General features: G+C 44.5%; 1 protein-coding gene and 1 pseudogene across 1 annotated transcript in view; both read right to left on the bottom strand.

The window, feature by feature from the left end:
• LOC124615300 (neural-cadherin-like) overlaps positions 1–22,941 on the bottom strand; it is an 874,915-nt gene that overhangs the window by 110,493 nt on the left and 741,481 nt on the right. The window contains exon 4 of the mRNA XM_047143087.1: positions 10,962–11,077. Coding sequence (XP_046999043.1) covers positions 10,962–11,077 — 116 coding nt within the window. The remainder of the gene's footprint in view (positions 1–10,961; positions 11,078–22,941) is intronic.
• LOC124617271 lies at positions 13,065–13,179 on the bottom strand (annotated as a pseudogene).

Below are 22,941 nucleotides of genomic sequence, written 5' to 3'. Positions count from 1 at the left end.
ATGGAGAGCTGCATCAGACCAGGCTCAGGACTGAAGACCACAACAACAACAACTACGTCGTTAGGACGGCGTACTAGTCTATTAGGATTTCTGAGGAACCGCATAATAACTGGATGGGATCGGCAAAGCACCGATTTTTAGCTCTTTCAGAACACGAGCACGGGGTCTTAATCAAGAGCCCGCACAGTGAAAGAAAAGGTTGGCCGGGGGTGCTAAAAACATTATTACACAGTGTGAACGAGTGACGCATCAATCCATCACAGCCTACAAGGTTGTAATTAACGCTGGCGATGAGAGAGGGATAGTGACGTTTTCCGTCCATCAGCGCGCGCGGGAACCGCATAGGCGTGTGTGCGGGTTGTTTGGAACACGGAGGGGAATTGAAGAGGGTGGGGGGAGAGATGTAGGCGGGTGCTGTACTGTGGCGCCCGACCGGGCTACGGCTGCTACTACCGCACTGTCGCCGCTATCGCCAGCACTGGCTATTCATTACCGCCGATAAACAACCGTAACCGGTTCGAAATCGCTGGCTCTGTACTCAATGGACAAGGCTCCCCCACTCCATCCTGGCGAGCATTAAAAAGGCTCCAATGAATAAACAATTAAGTTACGGACCAGTAATGACGGGGGTAGCAATATAATCCACTCCAAGCGGCAAACAAAGTGCTTTACACACACACACACACACACACACACACACACACAGACTTCCGTTCTGCACATCGGCCCCATTCTCTGCGACAAGCGGTGGAAAAAAATCGCCGCTGAAATCGTTCGCTGCGGATAAATCACGGAAGGGACAGAACCGGATTGCACGGTACAAAGCTTGAGGAAGTACGTGCCCTACACCGGCTGGGAACGGCGCGCTTCCTGCGGGATCAAAGCCGACAAAGCCGTAGCATATTACGCTCCGCTCATGTTTCGAAAATTCCGCACGTCAATTCAGTGTCCCCGCGTGCATAATAAATTGGGAGCCCCCGTATACAGGCGAACTTTATGTGCGGCTCACTTCCGCGATGTTTTGCCAAGCGAGTAAACTGCCACCTGACCATGTTATCAGCGCCTAGCTGAATAAAACATTTCTGACAGTGTGGTGTAAATAAAGGTGGATCGTGGGAGCTGCTTTCCGAATGCAACGAAGAAGTAACTGGCTGTCTAAAATATCTGCATAGTCTGCTGTTTTTACGAAGAATGTGTTGCAACATTAAAATGACGGTAACGAATTATTGCCGCCACTATGCAAGAAACGAGGATTGGGACTTACCGCTCCGTCGACGACCAGCTCAAGAACAAGAGAGATGGAACAGTGGCAAGACACTCGACTCGAATTTCGGAGGGGTTTTGAGCTTTCAGTACTTTCCATAAATTACTTTAGGCAAATTCTGGGATCGTTCCTTTCCAAACGACACGGCCTATTACCGTTCCCATTATCGGAAAAGCCTAACTTGCGTCCCGTTTCTAATGGCTTCGTCGTCAACGAGCCATTAAACACTAAGCTTACTCCCTTCTCTGCTGAAAACTACCGCTTAATCTGTTCCTAATTTTAGAACGACGTTTAACTGTGAAACGCGTATGTACTCGGTAGCAGCGATGGCGAGGCATGACAGAATCTCTGACCAGAGAGTTATTTATCGTTGCTAGTCTGCGCTTGACCGCGCGACAGTTCAGTTGTTGTACGTAGCGAGTCGCGAGAGCACGTAGTAGCGCGCGAGAGACAGTCGCAGTTGTGTGTGAGGAGTCGGCGGGCGTCGACATGGGGCTCTGGTTAAGGTTCAGGACGAGGTGTATTTTTAAATAAGGTAATGAAGCAGCATTGCGCTCATCTGATAATGTAATGTATCTTAACAGTAATTAATTTGTTCAAGAATCGCCCCAATAATAATTTTGTTCTGAAAGCAATTTTTTAAGAAAATAATCATTACAATTGAAACAATACTTCCTATGCTTTTCCTGCCAGAATCAATTTATCAGATTTGCACAGGGCCTAAGGTCAGCGCAGATGACCTTATAAAATTTATCAGGTTGATCATAACGTTAATTTTGTGGGGACTTAATATTTTTGTACATTGTTATTATCATTGAGTTTTACGACTGTGGGAAGCTAACATTTGGCTCCCATTGCATTTTCATTCAATTCATATCATTTAATAATAATTACGGGGAGGTTAGACTTAACAGAATGAATATTCACATTTTTAAACATTTTCTTTCATTTCTCCGGGGAGGTTACAACTGTAGGACATCATTTCGGTATTCGATAGTCATTTATTCCTAACATATTCAGTGCTTTCTTTGCTAGACTGCGCGCATGATACTACGTTGCAACATCGGACAGGTACTTCACTGCTCTCGTGCTGTGGGGACCATTCATTCCCTCTCTCTGCGCAAGTTAGTGCATGCGTTCTGGGTGCTTTAAAATGGATGGTTCAAATGGCTCTGAGCACTATGGGACTTAACATCTGAGGTTATCAGTCCCCTAGAACTTAGAACTACTTAAACCTAACTAACCTAAGGACATAACACACATCCATGCCCCAGGCAGGATTCGAACCTGCGACCGTAGCGGTCGCGCGGTTCCGGACTGAAGCGCCAAGAAGCGCTCGGCCACAGCGGCCGGCTTGAAAGTGGAACTACAAGATAAAACTACATGTAGCAAAAGTAGGTGTGTATATTTAGTAAGATTCACTGGAAGAATCCTATACAGCGTAGAGGTAGCACACAAAACCATCACCCGACTAATTCTTGACTACTGCTCGTGAGTCATGGAATTTTAGCAGGTAAATTAAAAGACGAGATAGAGGAGGTTTCGTGAAATGATAAAGACGATAAAATGACAAATTCGAGCTCTATAAGAGGTTTACAAACAGTTTTTTTTCCCCATGCACTATAGAACAGGAATGAGAGAAATTTCAGTGGTAGTATATATAGCCGAAGTACACTCCGCCACCATTGGCTTGAACAGTACGGGTTTAGATATAAACATTTTCATTCCAGAACAGTGGAGAGAATGGAGAGAGAGTGTCTGGGAAGTTCATTTGAACACACCCCTGCCACTGTTCGTCACTGGATGAATGAATTTAAAGGTGGACGTAAGAGAGCTGCAGATTGCGCAAACACCAGTTGACTCCTGTAGATACGTTCTGAAATAACCTTCATTTTAAGAGTAGCATCTGATCCGACGTCGTCTTTTGGAGGGCACATCTCTAACAGAACGAAACTGATGGATAAAAGACTCTTACTTAACTTGCCGCTCGAATACCGATAAAATTACAAGCTGCCGAGAATGTTTTCCCTCGTCGTCTTCAGGGGCTCAGTCTGACCGTTGTCAAATTGGCGAGGTATTTACTTCCATGCCCAGAGCACGGCGCCTGATTGGCTAGATTACGTCACGGTGAAGGCTTTTGTTGTGGTGGCGTCCCCTACGTCCAAAAATTACGTTGGTGGTGCAGTCGATATAACACAGTCCAATTTCCATTGCCTCCCTAATCACAGAGCCCCAATAGTTCGGTGCGAGGGCCACAATTCTTATATTTTCAATCATATTCTGGTGTTTATTTAACAGGCTGTGATCGGCCACCGATCATTTCTCAAGATTCCTATACTTGAGGTGATGGTTACGTTCAATACAGCAATCGCTCATAGTTCGAACAGACAACTTAACGTAACTGCTGCCGCACTCGCAAGGAAAACCGAGCGAGGTGGCGCAGTGGTTAGCACACTGGACTCGCATTCGGGAGGACGACGGTTCAATCCCGTCTCCGGCCATCCTGATTTAGGTTTTCCGTGATTTCCCTAAATCGTTTCAGGCGAATGCCGAGATGGTTCCTTTGAAAGGGCACGGCCGATTTCCTTCCCAATCCTTCCCTAACCCGAGCTTGCGCTCCGTCTCTAATGACCTCGTTGTCGACGGGACGTTAAACACTAACCACCACCACCACTCGCAAGGAATATTATATAAATCCCTGATACTCTCACGCCAAGATTCAGGTCGCAACAATTTCTTAAATTTGTCTGGGTGACCAGAAGACTGGTCTGATTCCCTGCCTGATTAGGACTCGGCCTATCTTACTAGTTGTTGCACCGCAGAATGGAATACGCGCAATGTTGTTCCTTCTGGCTTGGTTGAACGGCGTCGAGTCTTGGTTTCCTCGACAACGCTGACCTAATATCACGGATAGAACACTTGATGCTTCTGATGATTAATCTCGGTGCAGGTATAGTCCTGGCTTTGGATATTAAGGTCTCCAGCAGAGATCTCGTCTGACTTGGATGATGAAAGATACGCCCGTTGAGGTATGGGTCCTCTTAGAGAGCAGGGGAGAGGTGTAGGGACGGTGGGTGGGGAGGGGGTGCGGGAAGGCAATTGCTAGTTCGCGTTGGTCTGTCATCTACTACGAGAGGGAACAGCTACCTGTTTTCGCGGGTATAACCGTACTGCAAAAAGTGCGCAGTGCATTAACGAAATGCAATAACGAAATAACAATGTATTATGTATGCCTCACTTTTATTTCATTTAATTATTTTTGCAGCCATATGTGCTGCGAATGGTTGGCGTTTTGCATTCGTAAATAGGTTCAGGATTACCATATGTCACGGGTGCTGGGAAAACAGTTACAAGAGACGAGCATGTCGCATCAGTACTGATTTAATGGAATCGCTACTGACATAGGATACGAAGTTAATAAAACACGGAGGAAACAGGCGGCATCAAAATTCATTTAGAGGAACGAATCGGTTCCGGCAGTACACGCGTTCTGCTACCCGTAACAGAAAAAAAAAGCGGGGCAGGGAAGATCTGCTGTTCTCGGATGTTTGCAAACAGATACAGCCAGTAAGTGTCGTTAAGGTTCACAGCTGGACTTTGATGAGACAGAAAGAACGTACTGTGTTTGCCTGCCCCGTTTTCTTTGGAAACAAAGGAAGGTTTAACGTCCGTCGATGACGTGGTCATGAGAGACGTAGCAGCGCGCGCAACATCTCCACGTAGTCGACGAAGTCCGGTGGATGCCGTTTTATGTATGGGTAACCCTTAACCGCAGATTACTGCAATCCATGCTGTTCACTGATGAAGCTATTTTAAAGAGAAACCCCGTAAGCAATAGAAATAGCTCACACAAAAATCCATACACCTTTGTGTATTCACTTAAAGAACACAGTTTCTCTGTAAATGTGTGTCGCGGTAGGATCAAGTAGTAGCCTAAAAGGATCTTTTAGTCTTAAGAGAATCGTGTTTAAAGTCTCACACATGGGAACTTTGTGCATAATGAGATGTCACTGTTGTTAACTGTACGACTAGGCCCATTGTCTCGTCATAACGATGCTCCAGCATACTCGAAGTAAAAGGTAAAATCGTCCACACAGGACACATTCCTTGGTCACCGTGGTCTGTGATGGCGAATCAAATCACATAAGAAACTCGGCTGACTTCATTAGTAAACTGAAATCATTGAAAATGAACCCGTCTGATATATTGGTTAGTTTTGACGTGGTGGCTATTTACGAAGGTTCCCCTTCCAGAATCTCTACAGCTTATTGAAAGAAGTTTTGACAAAGAGATTTCAGCTTTATTTAAACATGTTCTGACCTCCACATATTTCTTATTTAACAACGAATTTTTTGAACAGACAGACGGAGTCGCCATAGGTAGTCCCTTATCCCCTCTGGTGGCCAATTTATTTATGGAGGACTTCGAGGAGAAGGCGCTTGAATCTGCTGACTTTAAACCCACGGTATTCTGGAGGTATGTTGATGACACCTTTGTAGTTTGGCCCCATAGTGAAGACAACTTGCAAGACTTCTTAAGACATCTGAACTCCCTCACGATCAAATAAAGTTCACAATGGAAATAGAAAAGGAGGGATGCCCTCCATTCTTGGATGTTTTGGTTCGGCGCAGAGAGGATAGCACTTTGGGACATGAATTGTATAGGAAGCCCACGCACACCGATCTGTATTTACGTGCAAATAGCTGCCATCACCTGCCCAGACAATGAGTGTTCTCCGAACTTTGACTCACAGAGCGCATGTTATTTCTGACGAAAGCAGTCTGCAAGACGAACTTTCCCACTTACAAAGAGTGTTTGAAGACAATGGGTACTCTCCACAACAAATACAGAGGGCTCTGAAAATGAAACCGAAAGAGGCCACAAAGAAAGCAGAAGAAGATGAAGAAACCTTTAAATCGGTGGCCTTCCTGCCATATGTGGGTAGCCTCTCATCAAAAATAGGACGCATTTTCGGCAGACACAAAGTAAAAGTGATTTTTCGTCCTCCACCCAAGACAGCTACACTCGTGGGCTCCGTCAAAGATGATTTGCTGCTCCGAAAATCTGGAGTCTACAAAATTCCATGTGAATGTGGCCTTTCTTACATCGGACAAACAACTCGCACTGTCCAAGAAAGATGTACAGAACACTGGAGGTACACACGACTTTTACAATCTAACAAGTCGGCAGTGGCAGAGTACTATATTGATAATGGTCACAGTATGTTGCATGACAACGTCGAAATTTTGGCAACTACATCATCCTTTTGGGACTCGATAGTGAAGGAGGCTATTGACATTCGCTTGACGACGAATTTTTATTAATAGAGATAGTGGTTTCAATCTTGATAAATCGTGGAATCCGGCACTTGCTGTAATAAACTCGCAAAGACGTCTACACAGTGCAGCTCACAATGATATATCGATATGCCAACACAGATCAACTGCGGAGTCATAGATACATCTCGCGCATTATGCACGTCTCTGCCGCCGACCAACGTCTCTGGCGCATTTGCATCTGTGGCCGCATGCGCAGTCGCACGGTACGACAGTATAAAGAGACAAAGCGAGCACTGGAGCGGCAGTCTTGCGGCTCACTCTGAAGATGGCTGAACGTTATACAGCCGAAATATTAGAAGAAGAAGGAGATTTCTTGCGGCTGCACACCCGAAAATGTCTGCAAAGTAAAAGGAAACACAGAGAACGTCTTCTTAGTTCATGGCGTTACGAACAACGCTGCCCTCATAGAAATACAAAAAGTGACGATCACCGTTGAACTGCAAGCAGTTTTGCGACGAGGGGTGCAATGTTTACAGAGGGCGAGGGAATGGTTTTTTGAATTTTTAATCTTGACTGCTGTAATTTGTTTCAGTATTTTTGAAACAACATATTGCATCACTATTTTATTTTTGGACTCTTGCTGATTTTTCGATGCTTCTTTTTTGTATAAAAAGGTAACACATGTAATATTACACTTACAGATAGGTGTATACGTGTTTAAATGAACTATCTAATACGAACTGTTGATTGCACTACCTCTTGAAATATGAAGCATTCCTCCTCAACCAACTTAAAGAAATGGCTGTGCAGTCACTGCATGTTGTTTTGTTGACTGCCAGCAGTACAATTTGGTTGAAATTACTACGCTTTATTAATCTCAACTTCGGCTGGGTGACACTTCGATGTGTACGGAAACTCAAATGACCTACAGATAATACTCAAACGAATGGAAAAGTGAAGTGTCATATTTCACACAAAGCATTATTTGTAGAGCCTTCATTTTACTGTAGCTCTAAAATGAGAAGTCGACAGAAAGTAAAACTAATTAATTAGCACATAAAATGACCACATTTTAAAGATCTCAAGAAGCTGTTTCTTGTAAACATCGCACATCTGTCACAAAGTGCACGAAACATTTTAGTGGTGAACCAAGCCAATGTGGGTCGTAGCTTTGGAAACACTATACTTCCTCTGGAATTGGCTAGCAGAGTTAAAATTACACTTTTTCCCGAGTGAAAATACACTTTTTCCGTGTTAAGTGACAGTATAATTTTCCTCTGAACTGTAAAACTTATCAATCCTTTGAATGCTTGTGGTTTTATACACCGGCGAAGTACTTCCCTGGACCTTTAGAAAACCAAACTCAGTAAAAAAAAATAAAGACACGTTTTGGAAAGATCTTTGATGTGCAGCAACATGTACGCTGCATACTTTCGTACTACGAAAATGTAAATTTAAATTCCACCAAACGCCGCATGTTACTTTCCCAAGCATTGAAATCAAGATTGCAATGCGCTTTTGTACCATTCATAGCTCGTCACGTAATCTCGCCAGCTGATGACAGCGGATCTTCTAGCGTAGGATACGGTATGTAGTCAGCCAATAGCAATATCACTGTTAAGTAGCGCGTACACACAAATAGGAAAAGTTAATGGTTTAAATTAACATACACAGCGTTACTACAAGAAAAACAAAGCATTCACATACAATATTGGCCTCGAAGATTAATAAGCTGCAAGCGATGCTAAGCTCTCACATATAATGTTGAACTTTTTTGCGCGTGTTACACGTTAAGGTACATCACACAAATGTGTCAGCAAAATTTTTAATAAAGACATAAATGTCTGATCTTCTGAGCTCGAAGTTTTTCTAAATGTACGTCCTCAAAGACTTGATTTTTAAATGAGAGTCAAACGCTCTGTGATTTAAGAAATTCATCTTACATTCTCGCACATAATTCATCTTGCATAAAAGGAAATTTACTTTGAAAATAACGCTTTTCAAACAACCATTCGCAATATTTTCCCGTGACCTGTTAGAAATAGGTTCGTTTCAGTAGTTGCCAGAGAGCGCGAGAAACAGGCGTCACCACGCTTGCGCAGCTACGATGATGCAGGAAGCCCGTATGTTCGTAGGTGCAAAACATTAAAAGATCTTACACTATGTCATAAAAGAAACAAGACATCAGAGGACACTCCAAGATCATCGGAATTTCGTGATCCATACTACAACGCGTAATTCGGATTAAAGTGCACATTCGTATGTAAATTTTCTCGAGTACCGGTACTGTATTATCTCATGTTTGGTTCTTTACTGTGGCATAATGCCATACGTGCTAGAAGATAAAAACATGCACTTTGGAAATGCAGCGAACAGTTGAAACTAGCCCGTAGTATGGAATTGAACGCTTCGTTTCAAATAAATTGACTGACCCAGTGGAAAATATTAATAAAAGCCAAATTTCTTTAGCAAACCGACAAAAATAACTTCATTGTTCTGCAGCAAGGCGACTAATGCTTGACTGTCAGAAAGGCGGAGATAAAACATGAAACTAATAACATATTTTAGCCTTCCGTAATTATGCGAACGTATTTTAATTCATTTGATAGCTCACGACCATAGATATCAGTTTTGTTTTCGTTTAATGAGAGAGCAATAAACGAAGAGGAAACAGCAACATCACTAAACGTGAACACGAGTCACGTGGAGACTCCCCCACTACAACTCAGACTGCTCTGTGGATCAGCCCCGGATCTCCGATATTTCCGAACAGGGGCAATATTAGATAGTGGCGCCCAACCACACGTCTGTAGCCAGAAGCGGGAGAAGGTACTTATCATACGCGACCCAACTGCACGTGCACAAGAGCCCGCCCGCAACTGCTTAAACGAATCTAAAGTAAACAGTTGTGGCGTCACGCTCATCGGAGACAATTTGTTGTTAGGAAGCAAGGAACACTCTTCGCAAAGCCTTTGACACACTTTGCAGTTGCCAAACGCTTGTATGAGCACTGTGTTTTATTGTTGTATATGGTGTATTTCTTTTGCGACTTAAGTTTTATTTTCGTATTTTTTCTTTCAAAAATGGCTCTGAGCACTATGGGACTCAACATCTGAGGTCATCAGTCCCCTAGAACTCAGAACTACTTAAACCTAACTAACCTAAGGACATCACACACATCCATGCCCGAGGCAGGATTCGAACCTGCGACCGTAGCGGTCACGCGGTTCCAAACTGAAGCGCTTAGAACCGCACGGCCACACCGCAGGCTTTTTTTTTGTTTTTTTTTTTTTGTTTTTGCTGCAGTATTATTCTGCAGAAGCGGGATACAGTAATATCCTTTGTTAGAGGATTGGTTCTTACCCATCAAAATCACAAAAAATTAACTGAAAACTAAAAAAATGAAAAATTCTGGAGTTCCGAAAAATTCCCGGGTTTATCCCGGTTTTCTCCCGGATGAAAAAATTCCTGGGTTTTTTCCGGATCTCCCGGTTGTCCCGGGTCGTACACATCCTGTTTCATTCTCTGTAGATACGCAATTGAGGGTTAGTCGCATAGAAAAGAGGACTGATTTTTTTTTTGTGTGTGTGGCTCTGAGCACTATGCGACTTAACTTCTGAGGTCATCAGTCGCCTAGAACTTAGAACTAATTAAACCTAACTAACCTAAGGACATCACACACATCCATGCCCGAGGCAGGATTCGAACCTGCGACCGTAGCGGTCACGCGGTTCCAGACTGAAGCGCCTTTAACCGCACGGCCACACCGGCCGGCTTTTGTGTGTGTGTTTGCAGGTACAGTCTGCAGCCCTGGTACACATTGAAAACCCCGTAGCGCTTCGCTAAAGGGTCGAAAGCAAAATGGAAGAACCCACTGATGAAGTGGCGTGTCATTAAGTAATTTATTTTCGGCTGCAGCGGAACTATTGCTTCTGTGTCAGGGCAACTCAGACGGATAAAGAAGTCATGTCGATAGGCCCGACACAGATGCGGTGGTTCCGCTGCTGCCGTAAATAAATTACTTCACGATACGCCATCTTATCAATGGGCTACATTTTGTTTCGGCCCTCTAGCGACGCGGTACGGTCGTGTGGGGACTGTAGAGTACATGTAAACAAACAAAGAAACAATTGGTGATGTAACGTTGTAGTTTCCGATGTGATAATTAAAACTTCATGTCTATCCACCGCGCACGCATCCCTTAGAAGTGAGTGCAGGCGTCAGCAAGTGATGTCCGGTGGAGTGGCGGGCTTTCTGGCAGCCGCGGTGTGCCCCGCCCCTTCCCGTTCGCCTGTCGCAGGCCGACGGACGGCCAATTACGCGACACGTCCTCCGCTGCCGGCCCGGGCCCACCCCGCTCCGCTGGGAGCCACGGAGGCAGACTGCAGGCGCGCGCGCATGCACTTCGCCGCACTCACCCGCTTCCTGGTCTCGTAGTCCAGCGGGCCCGCCACGTAGATGGCACCCGTCATGTTCTTCACCGCGAACGAGCCGCCTATGTTCCCGCTCGTAATCTCATATCGAATACGGGACGCTGCAACACACAAACACAACAGAATAAAACCAGTGCACGACAGTCAATCCATTCAACTAAAACACTAAAATACCTTGAACTAAAAATCTATGTAGACTTAATTACCCAAAAGAAAGTCCGCAGTAGTGCACAAAATAATAACCGGCTGAGCATTACACAGGATATTTCGAAGTCTTTGCGTCAAACATTTAGGGGCGATAGATCACATCATGGGGAACGCCTTTCGTTAAAGACAAAATACGCTACTGGCCATTAAAACTGCTACACCAAGAAGAAATGCAGATGATAAACGGGTATTCATTGGACAAATATACTAGAACTGACATGTGATTACATTTTCACGCAATTTTGGTGCATAGATCCTGAGAAATCAGTACCCAGAACCACCACCTCTGGCCGTAATAACGGCCTTGATACGCCTGGGCATTGAGTGAAACAGAGCTTGGATGGCGTGTACAGGTACAGCTGCCCATGCAGCTTCAACACGATACCACAGTTCATCAAGAGTAGTGACTGGCGTATTGTGACGAGCCAGTTGCTCGGCCACCATTGACCAGACCTTTTCAATTGGTGAGAGATCTGGAGAATGTGCTGGCCAGGGCAGCAGTCGAACATTTTCTGTATCCAGAAAGGCCCGTACAGGACTTGCAACATGCGGCGGTGCATTATCCTGCTGAAATGTAGGGTTTCACAGGGAACGAATGAAGGGTAGAGCCACGGGTCGTAACACATCTGAAATGTAACGTCCACTGTTCAAAGTGCCGTCAATGCGAACAAGAGGTGACCGAGACGTGTAACCAATGGCACCCCCATACCGTCACGCCGGGTGATACGACAGTATGGCGATGACGAATACACGCTTCCAATGTGCGTTCACCGCGATGTCGCCAAACACGGATGCGACCGTCACGATGCTGTAAACAGAACCTGTATTCATCCGAAAAAATGACGTTTTGCCATTCGTGCACCCAGGTTCGTCGTTGAGTACACCATCGCAGGAGCTCCTGTCTGTGATGCAGCGTCAAAGGTAACCGCAGCCATAGTCTCCGAGCTGATAGTCCATGCTGCTGTAAATGTCGCCGAACTGTTCGTGCAGATGGTTGTTGTCTTGCAAACGTCCCTATCTGTTGACTCAGGGATAGACGTGACTGCACGATCCGTTACAGCCATGCGGATAAGATGCCTGTCATCTCGACTGCTGGAGATACGAGACCGTCGGGATCCAACACGGCGTTCCGTATTATCCTCCTGAACCCACCGATTCCATATTCTGCTAACAGTCATTGGATCTCGACCAACACGAGCAGCAATACGATAAATTGCAATCGCCATAGGCTACAATCTGACCTTTATCAAAGTCGGAAACGTGATGGTTCGCATTTCTCCTCCTTACACGAGGCATCACAACAACGTTTCACCAGGCAACACCGATCAACTGCTGTTTGTGTATGAGATATCGGTTGGAAACTTTCCTCATGTCAGCACGTTGTAGGTGTCGCCACCGGCGCCAACCTTGTGTGAATGCTCTGAAAAGCTAATCATTTGCATATCACAGCATCTTCTTCCTGTCGGTTAAATTTCGCGTCTGTAGCACGTCATCTTCGTGGTGTAGCAATTTTAACGGCCAGTAGTGTATTTTCTGATGCTTTCGGGCATCATTTTGTATTAGTTATGCCCCTAAGGGGTGGCACGGCAAACTCATTCTGTGGCTTGCATATGCAAAGTGTGTTGCCTGTAATTCAGTCATCTGCTCCACGTGGAAAGGGAAAACGCCGAGCAAATTTGAAGTTACTGATCCGCTTCTAAAAAATATTTCTCCATTTGGAGACTCTCATTCTTAAGGTTTTCTTGTTGCAAATCTACAATTAAAACCAATACAGTGAAATGAATACCCTTAGCTGCATTCAGCCGTTGATATACGTCAACAGGGACAGTTGATAATGTGTGCCCCGACCGGGACTCGAACCTGAGATCTCCTGCTTACATGACAAACGCTCTGTCCAACTTTTTTCTTCTTTTTTTGTGTCATCCTTGTGCAGGATCCGTGCTAATCTTCACTGTATCGTTCTAATTTTAGTATATGTATCTGCCGAAGCGAGTACATCCATCTGAGCCACCGAGGACACAGAGGATAGTGCGACTGCAAGGACTGATCTCTGGCACGCCTGCCGTGAGACCCACATTCCCAACTTATTGTCCCGCACTATATTCGTAGTGCCCCTGCGCATTACACTCGTTCCTCGCGGTTTTACCGATTCCCGTAAGAGTTCGGGCAATGTGTGTGCATCCGCACAGAAGATGGTCAAATGGCCGGTGAGCCTTAACTATATTATCGAAGGCGATGTTGGCCTGATATATTCGACGACGCCCTTTGGCTACACTGACTAAAGGATTCTTCTAAGAAATACCAAATTAAGGTATATGCTCTTTCAATAGCTGATCTGTTTATACATGCTTACAGGTTATCCAAGTCTGCACAACGCGATCGCGATTCTCAAATAGATGCTCTGTTTTCTATGTAGATAACCTGAATATGCCTAAATAAGGAGAAACGCGTCGTTGAAAAAAAAATTGCAACGAAGACTGTTTTTAACCAATACTTAACTATATATATGAAGATGGTGTCTGTTCTTTCGGACATATATATTGTTGAAAATCACTCTGCCTAGTCACTAGGGTAGGTGGTACGAAGTGTACCTGCTTAAGTAGAGCCTGCTAGTTTGGTCCCAGGGCCTACAAATACTAGTTCTTGGATGCAAAGACTTTGAAACACGTGGTGTATAAATGGAAGACTATTGCTACTTGTGTCCATTAAGCGCCTGAGTCCCATAGCGTTTCCTTTTCAGACTGACACTGTTTAACATATACATTTATAAATGAATATCGGGGTTTTAACGCTTTATAATATTTATTACATTAAACTTACAGTTATAAATGATATGTCAAATCAAAGAGCAACTAATACAGTTTTACCAAGAACCTTATAAATGTTCTCTGGCATAGCGAAGTACGCGATTGGTTGAACTTCACTGTACCCAAGCGCAGGATAGGCTGCAAGGTGCCCAATGACAGGGCTTGCTTTGCATGGCATCCACGTTCACCCGACCTAAGGCCATGCGATTTTTTCCTTTGGAGCTTCGTCAAGAATCGTGTGTACGTGCCTCTGCTACCAGCAGACCTCCTTGAATTAAGAAACCGGATTGAAGCAGCTGTTGCTACACTCCCTGAAGACGCACTTATCAACGTTAGGGAAGAACTCGGCTGTAGACTTGATGTGTGCCGTGTGACAAATGGTGCTCACATTGAAAATACCTATAGCCGTTCTCGCTCATAAATATATTCAACAATCTTATTTTGTCAAGCATGTACTTCTTATTCACAATGTGACACCGTTGAACTCTAAGAAATTAGCATAACATTCAACTGAACTTTACGAGCTTCAATAGGTCTTGGTTCTTCAAGAAGCTTTCATTGGTATGACTGGACCTTTGTTTTGGCATCATCCGCAAACACCAATGTTTCGACATCGGTTACGAGCTATCTGAACAGTTATCCTATTTTAAATTTCAACCAGAAAGCCATGAGTACTGTTCATTATGCCCTTCTATCAGTCGAAACTCAAAAACTTACAAACGAAGTTTGCTGCTACGCGTTTCAAGTTTGGTATGTCATTAATGATTATCCAACATCCTCAAGCAACCTCTCTGATATGATTCCACGATTATCAATAACCATTATCCTCACCTTTTTTTCTACATTCTCATCGGTTGCTGACTGATTGAGTATTCAAAGTATTCGTCATTTTGAAAGTCTTCGCCAACGTCTTCGAAAAGTTTCTATCATTTGCAAACATTTGTATCATTCATAAGTACCAAAAGCAATACTCAGCATTCCCAATGCGGTACTTCATTTTATTCTAGTCTTACAGCTGAAATGAATGCAAATTCTCCGTTCAGTTTTTCACCAACTTAAAAATCTCTGAGTGTACCTAAACAAATTTAGCCTTTTCCACAGTCCATAACAAAATAAGCACCCAATGTCACTATATTTAAATACGGAATCAAACAATTTCTCCTATTTTCCGACTAATTCCTCTTATTTCTATATCAGTAATTGCCCGTTCTGCCGTGAGTGGTAAAATCTGGGGGATCAGGAAGTGGAGTTCGTAGAACGGCTTTATGAGCAACTTTCGTATGCATTCGTATTTTCAGCGATTCCGCTGAAATCGTAATGTTGTCATTTTATACCACCTCTTCCGCCTGTCCTAATTTGAGGATTCGTGCAGTTAACGGTGAAACGGGTGGAGGACTCTGTTCTGAGGTCTTGCCAGGGGCACTGAATGAACTGATGCGTAGTGCTCGCAGCTGCAACCTTTCCAGCTGATGGGCTCACGCATAATACTGCCGCGACCATGGCAGTTATGTGATTACTTTGACCAGGAAATGCAATATGCTAATGTGGTTCGATTATTTTGATTCCGAGGCTGCCGTTGAAAGCGCACGGGCGCGCTTGTGTGTGTGTGTGTGTGTGTGTGTGTGTGTGTGTGTGTGTGTGTGTGTGCGTACGAGAGAGAGAGCATACACAGAGACGTGCAGGGGGTAGGAAATGAGAGTTGAAATTTTGCCGTGTTCCTCTACAGACTTTTGCCAAGTGAATGTATAAACTGCCGGCGTACGTTGCACCGGTTTAAATTTTAATTGCGTTTCCATATTCAAAGGCTCGGAAAGGCGGCTCATGGGGGGGAAAAAAGGGGGAGGGAAAGCGTTTGATATGAACAGAACAAAGAAAGTGCCGACCCGTTTTATTCAGCGACTGCCCTCTTCGCCCTTTCCAGGCTAAGCGCCGATCTGAGCACGCGCGCAACAGTTCACTCAAAGGAAGCGTCCGACTTGGCGGCGATACCGCAGAGTGCCAGGTGGCGTCCACTCCACGTTAGGGCGTCTCCGACACCTGAGCCTGTGACGTTTCAAAAGAAAAACAGCCTTCATGACGGGATGAAAAGAGATTGATTTTTTTTTCAGCTCGTTAGTTGCAGTTGGAACTGATTTGCAAGTCGCGGGATGGTCGTCTCTCGAACTCTGTCAATCTCTGATTCCTCTTACTCGTACCATCTGTACTCATTAATCACAGTATTAAGTAATAAGATGCTGTGCAGGGCCGCTAGTTCAGAAGGGACTCTGGTAGGGAACAAACAATTTTTTTAAAAAATTTATCTTCCTTTCAACTTCCATTAACGTAGAAGCCCTGCTCTGAGCTGGCTTGGCCTGGCTAACTCCCAGCTCACACCACGAGCTGTTCGCGAGAATAACACTCAGCTAGCTATGGGTAAAAATGCTGAGCGCATGGCGCCCCTGCTTCCGCGGTCCGCTCAGAGGTAGCCAATAGTGTGCAAGGTATGTACGAGTATAACGTACTGCCGTGGTGCGATCGGCAAGGAGACGTAGACACGAAGGCGACGCTCTCTTCTCTGCTGGCTACCGAAACGAAAAGATGTATCTACTCTCGTCTCCCACTTGGCTTCCTCTCAGACCCAACACCTCTGAACTGGCAGCGTCCTCCTGTTGACGCTGTTGTACATCGACGCTGAAGTTTTCATTATGGTTTAACTTGAAATTTTGCTTCAAAACGAAGGGACGCCCAACCTCGCCTGTTCACTCCTCACCGCCCTTCGTCTGTAATGCAGTGAGTTTGAACGTGATGAGAAAACTAGTCCTTGCGAGAGCGATGGGACACGGCATCTACGAGGTAGCGATGAAGGGGGGATTTTGCCGTACGACCATTTCACGAGTGTACCGTGAATATCAGGACTCCGGTAAAACATCATATCTCCGACATCGCTGCGGCCGGAAAGAGATCCTGCAAGAACGTTACCAACGACGACTGAAGAGAATCTTTCAGCGTGAAAGAAAGTGCAACCCTTCCGCAAATTGCTGCAGATTTCAATGCTGGGCCATCAACAAGTGCCAGCGTTCGAACCATTCAACGAAATATTATCAACATGGGCTTTCGGAGCCGAAGGCCCACTTATGGACCCTTGATGACTGCACAACACAAAGCTTTATGCCTTGCCTAGGCCCGTCAACACCGACATTGGACTGCCGATGACAGGAAACATGTTGCCCGGTCGGATGAGTCTCGTTTCAAATTGAACCGAGCGGATGAACATGTACGGGTATGGAGACAACCTCATGAATCCTTGGACCCTGTTCAAACTGGTAGAGGCTCCTTAACGGAGTGGGGCGTGTGCAGCTGGAGTGATATTGGACCCCTGATACTTCTAGATACTACTTTGACAGGTGTGACGTACGCAAGCACCTTGTCTGATCACCTGCATCCATTCATGTCCATTGTGCATTCCGATGGACTTGGGCAATTCCAGCAGGACAATGCGACACCCCAGACGTCCAGAATTGCTACAGAGTGGCTCCAGGAACACTCTCCCGTTTAAGCACTTCCGCTGGCCACCAGACTCCTCAGACATGAACATTACCGAGTATATCTGGGATGCCTTGCAACGTGATGTTCAGAAGAGATCTCCACGACCTCGTACTACTCTTAAGAGCTTATGGACAGCCCTGCAGGATTCATGGTGTCAGTTCCTTCCAGCAATACTTCAGTCATTAGTCGAGTCCATGCCACGTCGTGTTGCGGCACTTCTGCGTGTTCGCGGGCGCCTTACACGATTTTAGGCAGGTGTAGCAGTTCCTCTTGCTCTTCAGTGCAAAAGGTTATTGTTTCCGTGGAGGAGGGCTCATGACGCGACTTTTTTCTTTCATTCTCCGTCTGTATAGCTTTTATCTTGCATTATACATCATTCCGCTTAAATTGTTTACGTTTTACAGCGATTTTTTTACCAGCTTCCTTCTTTAGCTTTTCTTTTAAAAAGGACGAATTAATAGGATCCCAACAATATTTTATTTCATCAGTAAATAACCTCCTTGTTTTGAAGTGTTATGCTGTTAGGATCATCGGCCGCATATCCAGACGTGTCGAGTGTGTCGCAGATTGTGGAGTTTGTGGGGACTCAAATCTAAAATGGATGCAGTCTGTACAATTGCAGGTGGTATCCAAAGGAGGGGTAAAGATGTGTACCGTATGGCCTCAAACGCTCTCATAATCAGAGATTGCAGCAAGTGCTTTCTCGAGGGCGTTGTCAGTACTCCTCAGATAGTTTGCTAAGTAGCCTGCAATCGCGAGGTCACGTGGTACGTACTGCACTGCAGCCGAAAGTGTGTGTGTCGCGTCATAACCGATAAACGACTCTTCTCTGCGGGTGAGACAGGGACCCTCTGGTTCTCACACTATTTGCTTGAATGACTGTGTAAATGTGTCGTTATTTGTAAGTAATGAACGTGTGCATGAGTGTATGCGGAGTAGGTTTGTACTATGTACACGATTGCACACTATGGTTGCGTCTATACAGGTATGTGTGTGTAGTTTCTCTTCACTTTTTGCTGTTGGTTAATCCGTTTCCCATGCACTGTAGAGAGAGAGAGAGAGAGAGAGAGAAAGAGAGAGAGAGAGATGGAGAAAGTTTAATTTTATTTTATAAAAATTCATTGGGAAACGTTTTGTATGGATTAATTAATTTTAGTGTAAATAAATTGCATCTCCATATCCGATAATATTAGTTTACAAAAAAATACATATATTCTTCATTAAAATACAAATTATTGTCTTTCAAAAAAGGTGCTATTTCGCTGGTGTATATATATGTTTATAACTCATCTTCTAAAGTACAAACAAATGATTATCGAAAATTATTGCTCATAAGAAATATTTATTGCTAATAAAACCATCAGTTGTTTTGTTTTATCATTGTTATTTCTTACAGATTATCTGATCCCTACACTACAGAGTACAGATGATTAGTTTCATCAGCTGCTCAACAGGAGTTGGAATTAATTTGCTGTACGATATTGTACGTGTTGAAACATGAAGACCTATGCATTTAAATCTCAATGCAGTAGACAGATACATACCTACATAAAGTGTTAAATTTGTTTTGGGTGATACATCTGCATTTCGGCCTAGCCTACAAATTTCCCAAGCTCACAGCCCGTCCTGTCAGTTTTCCACTTTTATGGCCAATTTTATGACCTATCCTGCCATTTTGCCAACTGTGCAGCCAATTTTACCAATTTCCAGATATGGTGTCCCACTAATATGTCCACGTTACCAATTTCTGGATTTGATATCCTACCAATTTGCCAATTTTGCAGCGAAGTTAACCAATTCCGAATTTTGCGTCCTACCAATTAGGCAGTTTCCTACCTACTTTTACTGCCAGTTTCACCAATTTCCGTATCTCACACCATACGTATAGCTAAATTAGTTATGGTCCTCTCAGAAGACAGACCTAGAATGGAAAGCAGTAGGGCGCCACGGCGATTGGTTGACAGCATGATGATGTCGACGTTTCGCAACTGGCCGGGAGCAAAACGGGGAAGGTAGGTCAGTGATGTTGAATATAACACGCACAGTTGCCTCTGTACCGGAAATGCTGAAACCAACAAGCGTTGACATCAGCGATTTTTGCCAGAATCCACCCGGGCACACTACTCCTGTACAACTCTGTCGGAAAATTTCCGAATAGAAAAGTGCAGGTTTGAATGCTGCTTGCCGATACTCATTAACTGGAAGGCTACCTGCAAGACCAAGCAGTGTTAGAAAAGAATACTGTTTAATGACACTACTACATCCGTTTGGACTTGAGAAGGCAACTGTACAGGGACGTCCACAGTACACTAGCACTGTTACCCCACATGAGCAACAATAAATTAGACTAATGGGTCGTCACTCCAACGATCCATATCGCCTATTCACGATAAACAGTGATGACTGACAAAATATAGACTCTGCCGCCTATTATCCACTTCACTGGACCAAGTCCACTAAATAATTATGTCATAGAAGAAATTTAGTTACTAAATGACTCACCAGTTGATTAAATTAATAGAGAAAATGGCACAGTGTGTAGCAGCCCTTAGAGAGAATATACTGAGGTACAGTAAGGGCAGTTCTATGTTGAACGTTTCATGACTGAATCGATATATTGCACAGGGCTGGTTAAATGAACAATGTAGATACAACCGAAAAAAGAAATTTTCATTTCGCTCGTATTTTCGAATGGTTGTCATTAAAAAGAGAACTAATGGTTTATATATCCGGGTACCAGGTGCATGTTATATTAGCTTTTAACTTTTCTACCATCTGTCCGATACAAAAAAAGTCAAACCCTTCCGCTTCAGTTGGGCAAGCGCTGTGGCGAATTACCCTTTCCCACAGTATTTTGCTTTATTAAACATTTCGTAAACAGAGAGAAGTGCCCAATTATAACTGACAAGTGCTTCATGAAAGCTAAGCAAATGATGAGCGCCATGAGTGTATTGCGGTGTTGTTCGCCCGATGGTTGTCATTTAATGATATCCACACCATTTTTATTCGTAACCACGTGCACATAATTTTATTTCACAACAAGTAGTAATCTATGACACAGATTGAAGTCGCTCCTGTGTTTCAGAAATTATCATCGCCATTTTTCATCCAGTACGGGGCTAAGCCATTCCTGAAATTTGTAAACTGCTCTGCTTACCCCACTGTCAAGACAGTGGGATTAATTCTTACTTAACGACTCAGCTGAGTATATGATTCGTTCGCGAACATTATAAAATTTCAGTTATTCCAAAAGTATTCGATACAAGAGAGGAAGAGAGCCCAACTCATCTTGTTGCCAGTTCCGATACGGGAAATGCTTGCTGAATAGACGTGCTGTGTGTTGTCAGGTGTTGTCACAATGGAGAACGGCACACCATCTAAGCCTTTGGCGTATCATCAAAGAGACGATCGAAGGCTTCCCTGTATCCATGCGAAGCTACGGTGCCACGAGAGAGTACGTACATGCTTTGATATCCTCAAAGGTAACTCTCAATGGGTGTTAATGTAGCCCTATGATTACACCATCTACAAGTGTCAGCGTGCCAACCATTCAACGAAATATCATCGATATGGGCTTTCGGAGCCGAAGGCCCACTCGTGTACCCTTGATGACTGCACGACACAAAGTCATACGCCTCACCTGGGTCCGTCAACACCGACTTTGGACTGTTGATGACTGGAAACATGATGTCTGGTCGGACGAGTCTCGTTTCAAATTGTATGGAGCGGATGGACGTGTACAGAGATCATGTGAAACTCAGCTCGCCCTATTTACCCAAGAAATTCACAATGCCGTAGACACTGGCGAGCAGATTGATGCCGTATTCCTGGACTTCAGGAAGGCATTTGATACGGTTCCGCACTTACGTTTAGTGAAAAAAATACGAGCTTACGGAATATCGGACCAGGTTTGTGATTGGATTCAGGATTTCCTAGAAGAAAGAACACAACATGTCATTCTTAACGGTTCAAAATCTGCAGATGTAGAGGTAATTTCGGGAGTACCGCAAGGAAGCGTGATAGGACCTTTATTGTTTACAATATACATAAATGACTTAGTTGACAACATCGGTAGCTCCGTGAGGCTATTTGCAGATGACACGGTTGTCTACAAGAAAGTAGCAACATCAGAAGACTCGTACGTACTCCAAGAAGACCTGCAGAGGATTAATGCATGGTGCGACAGCTGGCAGCTTTCCCTAAACGTAGATAAATGTAATATAATGCGCATACATAGGGGCAGAAATCCATTCCAGTACGATTATGCCATAGGTGGTAAATCATTGGAAGCGGTAACGACCGTAAAATACTTAGGAGTTACTATCCGGAGCGATCTGAAGTGGAATGATCACATAAAACAAATAGTGGGAAAAGCAGGCGCCAGGTTGAGATTCATAGGAAGAATTCTAAGAAAATGTGACTCATCGACGAAAGAAGTAGCTTACAAAACGCTTGTTCGTCCGATTCTTGAGTATTGCTCATCAGTATGGGACCCTTACCAGGTTGGATTAATAGAAGAGATAGACATGATCCAGCGAAAAGCAGCGCGATTCGTCATGGGGACATTTAGTCAGCGCGAGAGCGTTACGGAGATGCTGAACAAGCTCCAGTGGCGGACACTTCAAGAAAGGCGTTACGCAATACGGAGAGGTTTATTATCGAAATTACGAGAGAGCACATTCCGGGAAGAGATGGGCAACATATTACTACCGCCCACATATATCTCGCGTAATGATCACAACGAAAAGATCCGAGAAATTAGAGCAAATACGGAGACTTACAAGCAGTCGTTCTTCCCACGCACAATTCGTGAATGGAACAGGGAAGGGGGGATCAGATAGTGGTACAATAAGTACCCTCCGCCACACACCGTAAGGTGGCTCGCGGAGTATAGATGTAGATGTAGATGTAGATGTACGGGTACGGAGACAACCTCGTGAATCAGACAACCCCATGTCAGCAGGGTCTGTTCAAGCTGGTCGAGGCTCTGTAATGGTGTGGGGGGTGTGCAGTTGGACTGATACAGGACCCCCTGATAGGTCTAGATACGACTCTGAGAGGTGACACGTACATAAATATCCTGTCTGATCACCTGCATCCATTCCTGTCCATTGTGAATTCCGACGGACTTGGACAATTCCAGCACGACAATGCGACACCCCACAAGTCCCGAATTGCTACAGAGTAGCTCCAGGAACGCTCTTCTGAGTTTAAACACTTCAGCTGGCCACTGAACTCCCCAGACATGAGCATCATTGAGGATATCTGGGATATCTTGCAACGTGGTGTTCAGAAGAGATGTCCACCCACTCGTGCTCTTACGGATTTATGGACAGCCCTGCACGATTCATGGTCTCAATTCCCTCCAGCATTACTTCAGACATTAGTCGTATCCATGTCACGTCGTGTTGCGGCACTTCTGCCTG

The sequence above is a fragment of the Schistocerca americana genome, chromosome 5 (genome assembly GCF_021461395.2).
Source record: "Schistocerca americana isolate TAMUIC-IGC-003095 chromosome 5, iqSchAmer2.1, whole genome shotgun sequence".
Taxonomy (NCBI): Eukaryota; Metazoa; Arthropoda; class Insecta; order Orthoptera; family Acrididae; genus Schistocerca; species Schistocerca americana.
Note: the sequence above shows the minus strand (reverse complement) of the source record. Positions and strands in the feature narration are given on the sequence as shown.